Source organism: Rhinolophus hipposideros (assembly GCF_964194185.1).
Source record: "Rhinolophus hipposideros genome assembly, chromosome: 7".
NCBI lineage: Eukaryota > Metazoa > Chordata > Mammalia > Chiroptera > Rhinolophidae > Rhinolophus > Rhinolophus hipposideros.
The window spans coordinates 62,066,367-62,079,983 of NC_138053.1; the positions used below are offsets into that span (position 1 = coordinate 62,066,367).

Consider the following 13,617-nt stretch of genomic DNA (forward strand, 5'->3'; position numbering starts at 1 on the left):
TTACCACATCCAGCTCCAGTTCAAGATAATGTCCAGTTTTCCAGTAGTTTTACATGATCTTATGTCAGTGGTGTACAACCTGTGAACGCAATTATATAGTTAACCTATATAAAATAATGGAGGTAAGAGAGAAGAGCGAAAGGTGAAATTAAATGAGTTAAAATATGTAAATATGTACATAACATAGAAAGAAAGGACATATGGGTAGGTACTAGAGTCCTTGTATTTTTGTAGCTGTCTCAAGACCAGATCACTTACGACTTCCCTTCATGTTGTCATTCCTTCAGGTAGCACCACAAGTGTTCGAGGTCCTTTACCCTGTACTGTGAGCCAAACCTTCACCTTAAGGAGTCGGAACTCATGATGGTCTTGTCTGCACAGGGTTGCAGTAATCTTCTGATGACTTTTATCGTATTCTGGAAAATTTCTAATATATACAAAAGTAGAGAGTAGTGTAGTGAGCTACGTACCCATTAGCCAACTTCAACAACCGTCAGTCATAGCTAATCTTGTTTCATCTCTACCCCATCCACCCACTCTGAGGATTATTTTGAAGCAAATCCAGAATCATATCGTTTTAATCAGAATTATTTGCTTGTATCTCTAAAAGATACTTTTTATAACCGTAACCACATCACTCACATACACAGTAATTCCTGATATTAAATATCCAGTAAGTGTTCCAATTTCCCTCCATTACGTCATACGTATTCCTTAAGAGCCAGTTTGTTTGAAGTCAGATTCCGTGAAGTGACACACTGTGTGGAGCACCGATTCATGCTGCATCCTTCATGCCAGCACAGCACCCTCACCAGGCGGTGGATTGTAGCTGGTACCATAACTGAGTCATCAACAGACCGTGTTTCTATGGTGAGGGGTAACATAAGCGTGGCGAATCCATGGGCATCTACCAGTTGCATTCTTTTATCATAGAGTAAGTTCCTTGATCAAAAGTAATACCGTTTGGGGTACCATGGTAGTATGTGAGGCATTCAGCAATTCTAAGAATGGCGGTGCTGATCAAATGATTCTGGGAAGAGCAAATCCCAAACCAGATTAGGTATCTCTTCCAGAAGGAGAAATCCCTGCCCGTTCCATGAATAGGTCCAGTGTAGCAGTACGGTCCCTCCAGGCTATAGCACAGAAATAGGAAGTCTCTCAATGTGTGAGCCTTAGTAGGAAGCGGAAGCCTGAAACCAGAAGTGCCTGAACATTCTGTCTCCTGGACAGCTAGGACACAGGCTTGTGATCTGCATTTGGCCATTCATATCATCCTTCCTGCAACTGCTATTTGTTCATCTAGGATCAGTTTCAAACTCACGTAAGTCAGTTGTCTCTAACTGTTGATCGCTGTTTTGTAGACACCATCCTGATGTTCACAAATACAGTGTGGAGACCGTCCAGTGGTATCCTCACGACACTGGCATGTTCACGTCAAGCTCATTTGATAAAACTCTGAAAGTATGGGACACAAATACATTACAAGTAAGTATATTAAAACCTTTCAAGTGGCTCTGTAGGATGAAGGAGAATTTAATCCTAAACCCTTTCAGTATGATTATTTGCGAAGATCCGATGTATGTTAGATGTGAAAGCACTATAGTGGTTAAAGAGAGCTAGACTGCGTAAGTTCCTATCTTGGTCTGCTGCTGACTTAGCTGTATGACATTGGGCACGTGTCTGAGCCCCTCTCTTTTAGTTTCCTCATCTGTAAGTGTGGATAATGATTGTACCTTATCGGAATGGGTGTGAGGATTAAGAAGGTTGATATATGTAAAGAAACTAGAATAGCACCTAGCCTATAGGAAGTGCTCTTAAACCATTAGCTGGTATTATCTTTATTATTTGAAAACGACTATGGTCTAGTGGTATAAGGAAGAAAATTAGGAAGGAAATTGGTTTTATCTCCTATTGAACTAAAAATAAAAACTTTAAGGGAAAGAAAGTTATTAAGATAGTTTACTAAAGGTTGACAGTAGATAATAGTTTTTCCATGTGGTCAAATTTATATTTCTAGTGCTAATCTTTCCCAGAGCTCTAGTCCCATATTTCTCTACCTGTTTACAGAACCTCGTACTTGAATGTGGGGTCATCTCAAACTAAACATTAAACAACTTGAACATGATCATTCCTTACACCCATTTTGTCCTTCAATCTTAGTACTCTGTTCTATTTCCCTCACCATCACTCGATATCTGGACTACTACTAAAAACTCCTAACTAGTTTTCCTGCATTATTTTTCTTCCCACATTTTCTGTGGTAACTTCTACCCCAGAATTAACTTTATTATAAAGCAGCTTCATCCTGTCTCTACCCAGCCCCTTTAGTGACTCCCATTGTCTGGGAATTCAGCTTGGTATTCTAAGTTCTCCGACACCACTCCCTACTCCCTCAACCTTAGCTTCTACCTCTTTCCAACATAAATGATTTGCTGCCACTAAATTGGTCTCCTTTTGCCTTTTGATCACATTTTGATTGTATTGTATTCCCTGCCTCAAGTCCCGTTCCTTAGGCAACTTTTTCCTTCTCTTATTTGTCTTATAAGTTGAAGTTTGTACCCTATGACCAACATCTCCCCATTTCTCCCATCGCCCGCCCCCTGATAACCACCATTTTATTCTTTCTGACTACCCAGAACTGGGATTGCTGAGTGATAAGGTAGTTCTATTTTTAACTTTTTGAGGAACCTCCATACTGTTTTCCAGGGTGGCTGCACCAATTTACATTCCAGCAGCAGTGCACAAGAGTTCTCTTTTCTCACATCCTCTCCATCACTTGTTATTTCTTGTCGTTTTGATAATAACCTATTATTTTCTAACATGTGTGAGGTGATATCTCATTGTAATTTTGATTTGCATTTCCCTGTTGATTATTGATGTACCTTTATATGTATTGTTGGCCATTTGTATATCTTTTTTGGGAAAATGTCTACTTAGTTTCTCTGCCCATTTTTTAGTTGGACTGTTTGGTGTTTTTTTTGCTATTGAGTTACACGAGTTCTTTGTATATTTTAGATATTAACCTCTTCTCAAATACATGATTTGCAAATATTTCCTCCCATTCTGTAGATTGCCTTTTCATTTTGTTTATGGTTTCCTTTGCTGTTGAGGAGCTTTTTAGCTTGATGTAGCCCCACTTGTTTATTTTTGCTTTTGGTGTCAGATCCAAAATATCATCAAGGTGCTTACCCCTATGTTTACTTCTAGGAGTTTTATGCTTTTAGGTCTCACATTCAAGTCTTTAACCTATTTTGAGTTGATATATTGGTATAAGATAATGCTTCAGTTTCATTCTTTTACATGTGGTAGTCCAGTATTCCCAACACTATTTGTTGAAGAGACTACATTCCTCATTATAATTCTTGTCTCCTTTGTTGTAAATTAATTGACCATGTATGCCTGGGTTTATTTCTGGGCTCTATATTCTGTTACTTTGATCTGTGTGTCTGCTTTTATGCCAGTACCACGCTGTTTTGATTACTACAGCTTTGTAATATGGTTTGAAATCAAGAAGTGTGATACCTCCAGCTTTGTTTTCTTTCCTTCAAGATTGTTTTAGATATTCGAGATCTTTTGTGGTGCCATACAAATTTTAGGGTCATTCTTTTCCATTTCTCTGAAAAGTAGGAGGAATTTGGGTGAAAAGGTTTTTTCTTGTTTTGTCTTGGGAAGGAGTTTACTGCTAAGATGAAAGAGACTTGAACATTTTTGGTGTTGTTGGGAATGACTCAGTGGGGAGGGAGAGGTTATAGATATCAGGAAGATAGAGGAGATAATGTGTGGGGTGAGGGGGGGTTAACTTTAAATATGAGGAAGGATCATTTTTCTATAATAACAGGAGTGAAGACGGAAGAACAGTAAGTGGAAGCAAATGTGTTGCGTGTTTGTTAATAAGACATTAAAGGAATTCTCATTGATTGGCTCCTATTTTCTCTTTGGAATAAAAGATCAGATCACCTGTTGTGACCAAGTGGAGATGTTTATGGAGAGTGGAAGTTTGAAATAGCTACGGATATTGCAGAGAATACTGGTGAGATATTGTAGGACTGGCAGTCAGTTCTGAAAGGCCTGTTGAGATGAATGATCTTTTATAGTGATACCAGCCTTCCCTATTATAAAACTTCACCTTTGTAAAGCAGAGCTCAGCTAACTATAACCAACAAGCCAAGTCTGGACTCTGAGCCAAGTGTGGATTATAGTCTCTTTTTGTAAACAAAGTGTTATTGGAACATAGGCGTGTTCATTTATTTTCTATGGCCGTTTTGAAGCACCAGTGGCAGAAATGAATAGTTGGTCCTCAAAGCCTAAAATATTTACAATCTGACCTTTTACTTCAAATGTTTGCTCACATCTGGTGTAGATCAACCTGAATATAGGTGTACAGAAGGCAGACATTTGGAGTCATCCAGAATATAAGGCCTTGACAAGTGCAAGGATAAGGACAAAAGAGTTGAAGATGTTGGTATTTGAAATATTGTACCTTGGAATCCAAGCTCAAGAAGGAAAAGAAGGGAAGACAGAAGGAAATGATAGGAGTTCTGAGCTTTATTTGGGTATCTTGGAAGTGCTTGGGGGAAAAAAAGTTAAAAAATGAGAGGTAATTGTGATATAACCGAAAAGTATGCTTTTAAACAAGGAGCAGTTTAGGTGATGAGAGTGTCCTGGGTGTGGGAGCTGAGGTTGTGTGGAACTGAGAGGCAGAAGCTGGCGAGGTCAACCTGCATAGGTGCTGAAGTCCCCAGGATGGAGGAGAGAGGAAGATGGTGAACCAGGGGGTTGTCTTTACTTTATCTCTGGGATCCATTAGAGAAAAACTGCTTTTTCTCATAAAAGGGATTAAAGTGTTATAAATAACAGGATTTTAAATTATCAGTTTTTTGAGGATATTAACATTCCTATGTTTAAGTCAAATAAGTTGTTAACAGCCAATTTAAAAATTGCTAACATACGTCAATAGAAAGTTTCTTGCTTTTGTGACTGTAATTAGAACTTACACTTTTAAAATGTCTTTTGATTATCAGGCTGCAGATGTATTTAATTTTGAAGAAACAGTTTACAGTCATCATATGTCTCCAGTCGCCACCAAGCACTGTTTGGTAGCAGGTTTGTACATGCATTCTTTTGTTTTTTAACATGTTGAAAACTTTCCCCCTATTAAGATCTACTTAGTTTTGATATAGACATTTTAACCCAGATGAAGATCACAATTCTTTATGAAAAAGAAGAAAGTCTTAAATATATACTCCTATTTATATTCAGTCTAACAGATTTGGGGCAAGTTAGGCACTGTGGTAGTGGCTAGGATTCAGAGATTAATTAAGAAAGTACATTTCTGTTCCCAAAGAGTTACTTTTTAAACCACCGAAGTTTCAAAGATTTTTACATGAACAAAATTTGGCAACTTTTTCAATTTGACACAATAAAACAAGGAAATTATTTCTTTTTCTCTAAAATTGTGTGTGATTCAAATTAAACATCCATTTTGATGAAAGCACCTGTAATAAGAGTTTTCATATATATGGAAGAAAAAATGATTTTCTGGTATCGGGTATCAAGTCCCTGTGATTTCATTATTTCTGTGGCACTGCTTGAATCTCCTCACCTACGAACATGGGTCAGCTACTCAGCTGTAAAGAGCTGGGCGCTAAATTGTCTTTGAGGGCCACCGAGTCTGTGTCCAGAGTTACTGTGAATCTATTACTAGTGATTGGAAGTATTTCATTATCATGGAAAAACTCAGCTATTAAAATTTGATGTATAAAATAGTATATAATTGTACACACACATTGTAATACAAATTTCCTGTGTTTAATGTTGTACTATATGTAGTACCTAACATATAACCATTGGGGGAGCCTGGGTGAAGGGTATACAGGGCCTCTTTGCACTACCTTTGCAACTTCCTATGAATAAATATAATTATTTCTAGATTTAAAAAAATAATGCAGTAATAGAGTTGTCTTGGTACTAAAGCATAACTACTATTAAAATAATTTTTCTAATTATAAACAAAAACTATTTGAAGTGTTTTTAGCATACATTTTTATATTTCTGCATGGATACAATGAAAATGTCATAATTTATAGTACCGTGTTTCCCTGAAAATAAGACCGGGTCTTATATTAATTTTTGCTCCAAAAGACACATTAGGGCTTATGTTCAGGGGATGTCATCCTGAAAAATCATGCTAGGGCTTCTTTTCCGGATAGGTCTTATTTTTGGGGAAACACAGTAGTAGTGTGTTACTTCCTTTTGATGATGATTTACAATAAAATTATCTTAAACCATTTTTGTTTTTGTTTTCCAGTTGGTACTAGAGGGCCCAAAGTACAACTTTGTGACTTAAAGTCTGGATCCTGTTCCCACATTCTACAGGGTATTTTTTTATTTGTAGCAACTACTTTGAGTAAACGATTCAATAAAAAGAAACATTACTAACAGTGTATTCTTTGTAAGTGACATGACTGATGTATTTAGTGCTTGTTGTTAAAAGTCAACAGGGAAATAAAGATCCTTCTGTGCATTATTCTTATAAAACTGAACTATTGAGGAGACATTTATATGAACAATGGTCATACAGGAACCTCAAAGTATATGGAAGGTCTAACTAGAAATCTTCTGTTATTTCTACATGTTAAAAAATAAACTGCTTATGAAACTTACATGAATACATTTGTCTCGTGAGCATTGTTTAATATTGTTCTGACGGAGTAAACATTCTTAATATTTAGGTCCTTTTATTCTCAGTAAAAATATTTTAGAAAAAGATACTGTAATAGTACTTGGTAAAAGTTTATTAATTTAAATTATTATTTTTGCTACTTTTTAAATCTATTAAACCATCTAATCCTAAACAATGAAAAGATGAGGTATAATTCAGAAATATACATTCTTATACATATATTAAACAATAAATATATAAGGAAAACTTGGTAAAATGGATAGCATTTGTTTTACATTATCATGAATTTCTATTAATATAAGCTAAGTAGATGAAAATAACTGATTTGAATAGTTCGGTTAGATAAAAGTGAATTAAAATGCTGAAATCACTTATCGTTGAACTTATCACTTGTGCTTTCTAGAAAAAATTTTTTATACATATACTGTTTTATAGTGAATTAAAATAATTTTTCTATTATAACTCTGAAAAGTTAGAGAATATTTTTGTTATTTCGAATGTTTTTCTTGTATAGTTTATTGCAGGGGCTTTTGTTGTAAAAATAAATAAGTGAGCTTGAGTTATATCACTTACTCATGGATTGACTTAGTAGGCCAACAGCTATTTTCAAAAGGAAAGACTGACTTGCTCTGCTTGTTCTTTCCAAAGCAAAACCAGGCCTTCTCTGATAAAATGCCCACGTGCAAGAAATGCCCAAAGACTTCACATTGATATTTCAACATAGATTATTGTAAAAGTGAAAAAATGATGATCATATAAATTTAGTTTTAATATTTAGTCTTCACTTCAGAATCAGACAAAATGAATTTCACTGTGTCTTTTGATTTTTCAAATATTTTGCAAGACTTTTCATTTAGTTGTATTTGCAGGTCACAGACAAGAAATATTGGCAGTTTCCTGGTCACCGCGTTCTGAATATGTCTTGGCAACTGCAAGGTAAAAATGTTAATTGTTTGGTTTTGAAGTTAGTAATGATGAGAATTTTGAAAAGATTATATTTATGTAAGATGCATATTTAGTTATTAGGAGCTTCAAGATAAAATAATTGAGTTGCAGATTTTAATTCAAATAACCAAAAGATGTCTTCCTTTGCGTTATAGTTGTAATCCTGACTATCCACCTGGAAGCTGCTCACCTTTTAAAACAGAATGAGAGAATCTGCAATCTAGTACTGCAAATCTCGTACTGCCATTAAAACAGTAAAACAACTCTGTTGTGTCATTTTTGCATACAAAAGTATAAGCACTCTGTTAATATAAAAAGAGTAGCATTTTTATTCATTTTCTTTAATCCAGAATTATTTTGAATCTCCTTTAACACATCCATCCATTCATTGATTCAGTTTACTAACATTTAATGGCTGCCTCCCATTTGCCAAGCATCGTGCTGGGGATAGGAGGCGTAATATGGAAAAAAGAGCAAGGGCACTTAACTCCGAGAAACAAGGGTTGGGGGGCTTTTGTGTATGGGAGGGAAGAGTTTTGCACATTTACATGCTGAGGAGAAAGCACCGATAGAGATAAGTTGGTAAAGATAAGAAATGCAAGGAATAGGTAGTATATCAGGACTTTAAACAGACTGGATAGGATAATATCAAAGGCCCAGGTAGAAGGGGGACACTTGATTTGACACAGGAACGACAACATGAGGCTAAATGGAAGGAGGAAAAGGTAGACATGAATGCGGTTAAATTTGTGGCTTTGCAGAGAAGCTCAAGAAATGCAAACCTAATGGCCTCCTTTGTCATCTATTGAAAATACTGGAATAGGAAAGCAATTTTGAGGGAAGGTAGTAAAGATTTAGGTTTACGGAATGGGCTTGGGAGGTGGTTAGGGGCACACAGGAATGCTGGGCAGTGTTGTCTGCTAAGTGAAAGGTGTAGACCACAACTTTACGAAGACACAGAAATCAAAACATTAGATGCCACAGACTTAACATTGTCTGAAAATTGTTCAAGTCATGGGTATAAGGAAGGAAATAAAATCGCAGTCTTGTAGGCTTAGAGAAGGAATCAAGAAAGAACCTAATGAAATAGAAGTATGATGTGTCAGAGTAAGAAAATTAAAAACTGAAGGGATAGGAAGTAGAGATTTTGATACAGGCATTTTAACAAAACTTTGTAGAAGAATTATTACAAAAGCTCTTCAGTTTAGTTTTATAAAGCTATGTGTCGACTTTTGTAAAACTGCCAGCTCTCTGTTTCTGTCCCAGTTTAGTCCTCAAAGAAGCTTTTGTTAATAGTTTGCCGAATGTGACATTAAAATGTACAATTTCTGAAGTGCTGTAGAACAAGGTTTAGAACAGGGATGTCCAAACTTTTTCAACGGTTTTCACCAAGGGCCATATGCAGTAAAATACACAAACAGCCTGGCCACTCACTGGAGATGAAGTACGTATTGCCTCACCTGGTTTATTTAAGTAAACTAAATATATTTTTGGAATTTGCTGCAGGCCAATTAACAATGGATCATGGGCCGTAGTTGGCCTGCGGGCCACAGTTTGGACACCCCTGGTCTAGAATGTAGCCGTAAGAAGGCTTGCTAAAAAGGTGTGAAAGTGAGGAACTAGGTACTAGTTGTGGGTCCATGCTAGGGTAAATTTATAAGGTTTCTGTCTAACTGGGTTTTCCTCAGATCAGAGGGAAGCTAAGAAGGCTTTCAGTTCTTAGGGTACCCCAGGAATTTGGATCAGTACCAGAATAGGCCTAGTAATCAGTTTTAGCAGTCAGATATGTCTAAGGCTAATGTGTTTTAGAAGAAATTTAAATCCTCAGAGTCACCCCATTGCAGATGTTTTCCCCAGCTGGAAAGAAAGAAAACCAACTTGAGAATGAGAAATGCTAGCTTTTTGCTAACTATTCTAATTGGCTAGGTTTGATGTGATCTGTGAAATGAATCAAGATAATAGGAGGAGGTAAACCCTGAATGTATATTTTAAAAGGTTTATAAATGAGAAAAGGGTTTATGAAATGCAATGCAATGCTCCTAATTAAAATGGCCTGGATAAACCCAATGGGTTAAATATTGTTGAGGTCTTTGTGAGGATGTGATAGCATCTGTGGAACTGATTTATATTTTCTTTAGGAGTAGTTTAGAAACTGCAATGAATGTGTGATCATGGTTCTGCTTTTCTTTTTATTTCCTTGAAATAAAATGAGGATAAGGATCTAATTTCTAGGAGACATGTAGTTTTTGTATATCTGGCAATGACTGATTTTGAGTACAGGAAACCAAATAAAAATATATTGTCCTTATTATTCAACCTTGTTCTCAATTTTATGTCATATAAAAAGGGGAGAAAACCACCACCAATGGATTCTTAAGCAAAATGAAATTAGTTAACTGCTTGATTGTCTAGACAACATTTGAATAGCAAATAATAGTAAGGATGTATTAATAGTAACAAACTTATTTAAAGAACAAGCTCGAGAAAAATGCTCTCAAGTCATTAAAAACAACATAAAAAACAGCAGAATTCTGTCACTGATTTAAGAAAATTACGGTTTTTTTCCTGTTTTTTACTTCTTTGTTCTACTATAGACTATTTGCTGAAAAGGCAAAAATACAACAACCTAAATGAACAAATATACTGAGACCTCTTTGTGTCATAGTATCAGACAAGCAGGCGAGGAGTGCAGTCACTATCCTCGTTATATATGACAATGTAACATTTATTTCTTCTCAGTGCTGACAGTAGAGTAAAATTATGGGATGTGAGGAGAGCATCAGGATGTTTGATTACTCTTGATCAGCATAATGGGACAAAATCACAAGCTGTTGAATCAGGTAATAAAGAATGTACTAATATACAAATATAACAATGATGGTATTTTTTATATTGAAAATTTTGAATGGAACCAAATAATATAAATATGACAAATTACAGACTTTGTGATTTTTTTTTAAAAAGGTATTCAGAATAAATCAATTATTAAATTTAAATAAACTAAATTATGGTTCAGGATACAAATAAGTATGGCATTCCATCTGTTCCTGAATTTTCAAGTGTAGAAACTTCTCTGAAACTTGTTACCTTTTTTTTCCTCCAGTGATGCCAGCTAGTACAAATTCATTGCCATTTAGGAAGTTACAATAAATTAAAGGAATAGTATTAACATTTTGTGGCCATTGTGTCAGAATAAAATTTGTAATTTGTGTTGAATGTGAGTCAACTGCAATCCAGGTGATAATGTACCTTAATTGCATTTTTATAATAGAATTTAATTTTTGTGTAGTTTAAAATTCTGATTCAAAATTAATTCTGGACCAGAAATATATTAGGATGAACTATATGAAATCTATGTTTCTTTTAATAATTAATTCTTTTTACTTAATCGGGTTGTGAGAATTATGCTTTCTCAGATTTGTTTATTTTGAAAGTAATATAAATGTTGAGACTAAAAAAGTTGTCCTTCCCCAGTAAAGTTTCTTTAATGGAAAATACTAATATTAATGATTTTTAATAATCCATGGAATGACTTTAGATTGAAAATAGTATATGAGATGTTTGAAAGGTATTTAATGTAAAATTTTAATGTTAATCTGTGCTTTAATTGAATTTGATAGCACAGCTTACCCTCTAATGAAAAATGTATTTGGCAGGATTTTTTTCCCTGTAGTTTTTCAGTCTCCCCCTATTGTTATGATTCTAATATATATAGCTTATGTTCAAATAATCCAAAGGGATGATTAATCTTAAATATAATCAATTTATATATAAATAATTCAGATGTCCTTTAATATGTTTAAATAACCAGATCATTAAGCATTAAATGTATGCTGATTACAAGAACAGATAAACTGAATTGCATTTTTTATTGCAGCTAATACTGCTCACAATGGGAAAGTTAATGGCTTGTGTTTTACAAGTGATGGGCTTCACCTCCTCACCATTGGTACAGATAATCGGATGAGGCTCTGGAATAGTTCCAGTGGAGAAAACACACTAGTAAGAGATTGTAAATACCTCCAACCTTTTGGATATAAGTTAAAGAAATAGATCTCTTTCATACATTTGATGTTTTTTTGTAGTTTTAACTCTCTTTCTTGCCTCTGAACCACAGCTTTTTATAACATTTTCCCATTGTGTGAACTAGTGCTTTTCAATTCAAGACGACCCACCCCCTTACCCCCCACCACATTCTCCCCACTTAGCACAGAATCATTGCTCTGCTGAGCCATTGTGCATGATGGGAGTACGCCATATCTCTCAGGTATACTGGAGAAGAGTAAAAGATGGAGAACTGATGTAAATTAAAGTTATAAAGTTAAAAGGTCAAATTTCACACTACATATGACTTATAAACAAAATTCAAAATGAATGTTATAGTACCAGAACATACAGTACTTTAAAAAAAAAAAAAAAGAATTTTATTTCTAGTACACCTACCAGTCCAGCCATTGGTTGGAGGCCAAAATTCCTAGTGGCTTTGGGTCTTCAACAAGTAGGGGAGGGGAGAGGTTTCATTGAACACTCTTTATTGATTTGCCCAGAATGAACTAAACAGGGCTACTGATCACCTCTACAAAAGCAGTTTGGGTGGACAGTTGGGGTGAAACTAGCGATTCACATTCATAAATATTTTTGCAACTCAATTATTGAGCATAAGATTGGGATAAGAGGTAAATATGTACATATGGGAGGTTAGGCAGTTAACTTCATGAATGTAGACAGTGCCCGAATGAAATGAGGTGATATTTTTAAATAAGGTAACATTGAGCATACATATCTATCTACAAAGAGCTACATAATACTTCTGTGAACATATAGTACTTTAATAATGGAATCAGTGATTTAAAGGTGCTAGATTCTTATGTGGTAATTGATTTCTAGTACTTTTTAAAAATTTATGTTACGGTCCTTAACCAGGTATGCCTATGTTTAGTAACTTTCAGAATAAACTACCAAAAGTTTATAATAATGGCTAATATTTATTGAGAGCTTACAAGCTAAGTACTATGCTAATAAAAATTAACATTTAATATATGTGCTAGTGCATATATGGTCTTATTTAATCATCACAACACTATGAAGGTAATTACCATTATAATACCCTTTTGCACATGTGGACAATGATACATAAGATAATTAGGTAACTTGCCTTACACAGCTAGAAAGCAAGAGTTTGACTCTGGATTCTACTCTTCCCATGATGCTGATTATACCCAGACCTCTTAAAGCATTTACTTAGTAACTTGGAGGTATTTAATATTAATCGTATTTCTTTCTTTAATCATCCTTTCTAGCTCTTTCAGGTACTCTAGGTATCACTTTCATTTTTAAATACTAATTTTATTATAAGGTCAAAATTGTTTATACTAGATTACTTTAATCTTCCATATTCTTTATAAAATGCTTCTCCATCATGTCTCAGGCTAGAAAATCAGGCACTGTGAATTTTAATTTAGAATCTTACATTTATTATATTATCCCATGCCCCAATTAGGTCACACCTTCCTTTCTCATTTTATTTATCTGTTTGATAAACATTTATAGAGTATTTCCTATTTGCCAGGCAGTGCTATACAGCGGTAGAAAAAACATAGAAAAGTCCTATTCTCATAGAGCTTACATTCCATGTAGAGGAAGGAAGAAGCTACACAGATCCTGAGATGAGAGCGTGCTAGGAGTACCCGAGGGACATCTAAGACACTCTTGTGTTGGAATAGAATAGGAGGGGAGTGATAGAGGAAGAACAGAAGGAAGAAGACACTGGAGTATATAGGCTCATAGGCCTTTATAAGGGCTTAGGCTTTTTCTTGGGGTGAGATGGAAAGCCACTCAAGGCTCTTGAGTGGAGAAGTTGACAGAGTCACTTTGGAAAAGTAGACTGGCATGTGCTTCAAAGGTGAATGATAAATATAAGTGGTATTGAGTATGTACATAAATTGATAGTGTGATTTTATTCTATTTTTTTCCTTGAAGGTGATACTCAG

General features: G+C 35.0%; 1 protein-coding gene across 5 annotated transcripts in view; it reads left to right on the plus strand.

Annotated features, from left to right (window-relative positions):
• ERCC8 (ERCC excision repair 8, CSA ubiquitin ligase complex subunit) overlaps positions 1-13,617 on the plus strand; it is a 36,972-nt gene that overhangs the window by 8,844 nt on the left and 14,511 nt on the right. For 3 of the 5 annotated variants that reach the window (XM_081053782.1, XM_081053785.1, XM_081053783.1), the window contains 6 exons: positions 1,362-1,485; positions 5,022-5,103; positions 6,308-6,376; positions 7,552-7,618; positions 10,367-10,467; positions 11,505-11,629. In XM_081053782.1, the coding sequence (XP_080909908.1) occupies positions 1,362-1,485; positions 5,022-5,103; positions 6,308-6,376; positions 7,552-7,618; positions 10,367-10,467; positions 11,505-11,629 (568 nt within the window). Of the gene's footprint in view, positions 1-287; positions 935-1,361; positions 1,486-5,021; positions 5,104-6,307; positions 6,377-7,551; positions 7,619-10,366; positions 10,468-11,504; positions 11,630-13,617 lie in introns of all 5 variants that reach the window. The other 2 variants (XM_081053786.1, XM_081053784.1) reach the window with 2 other exon arrangements.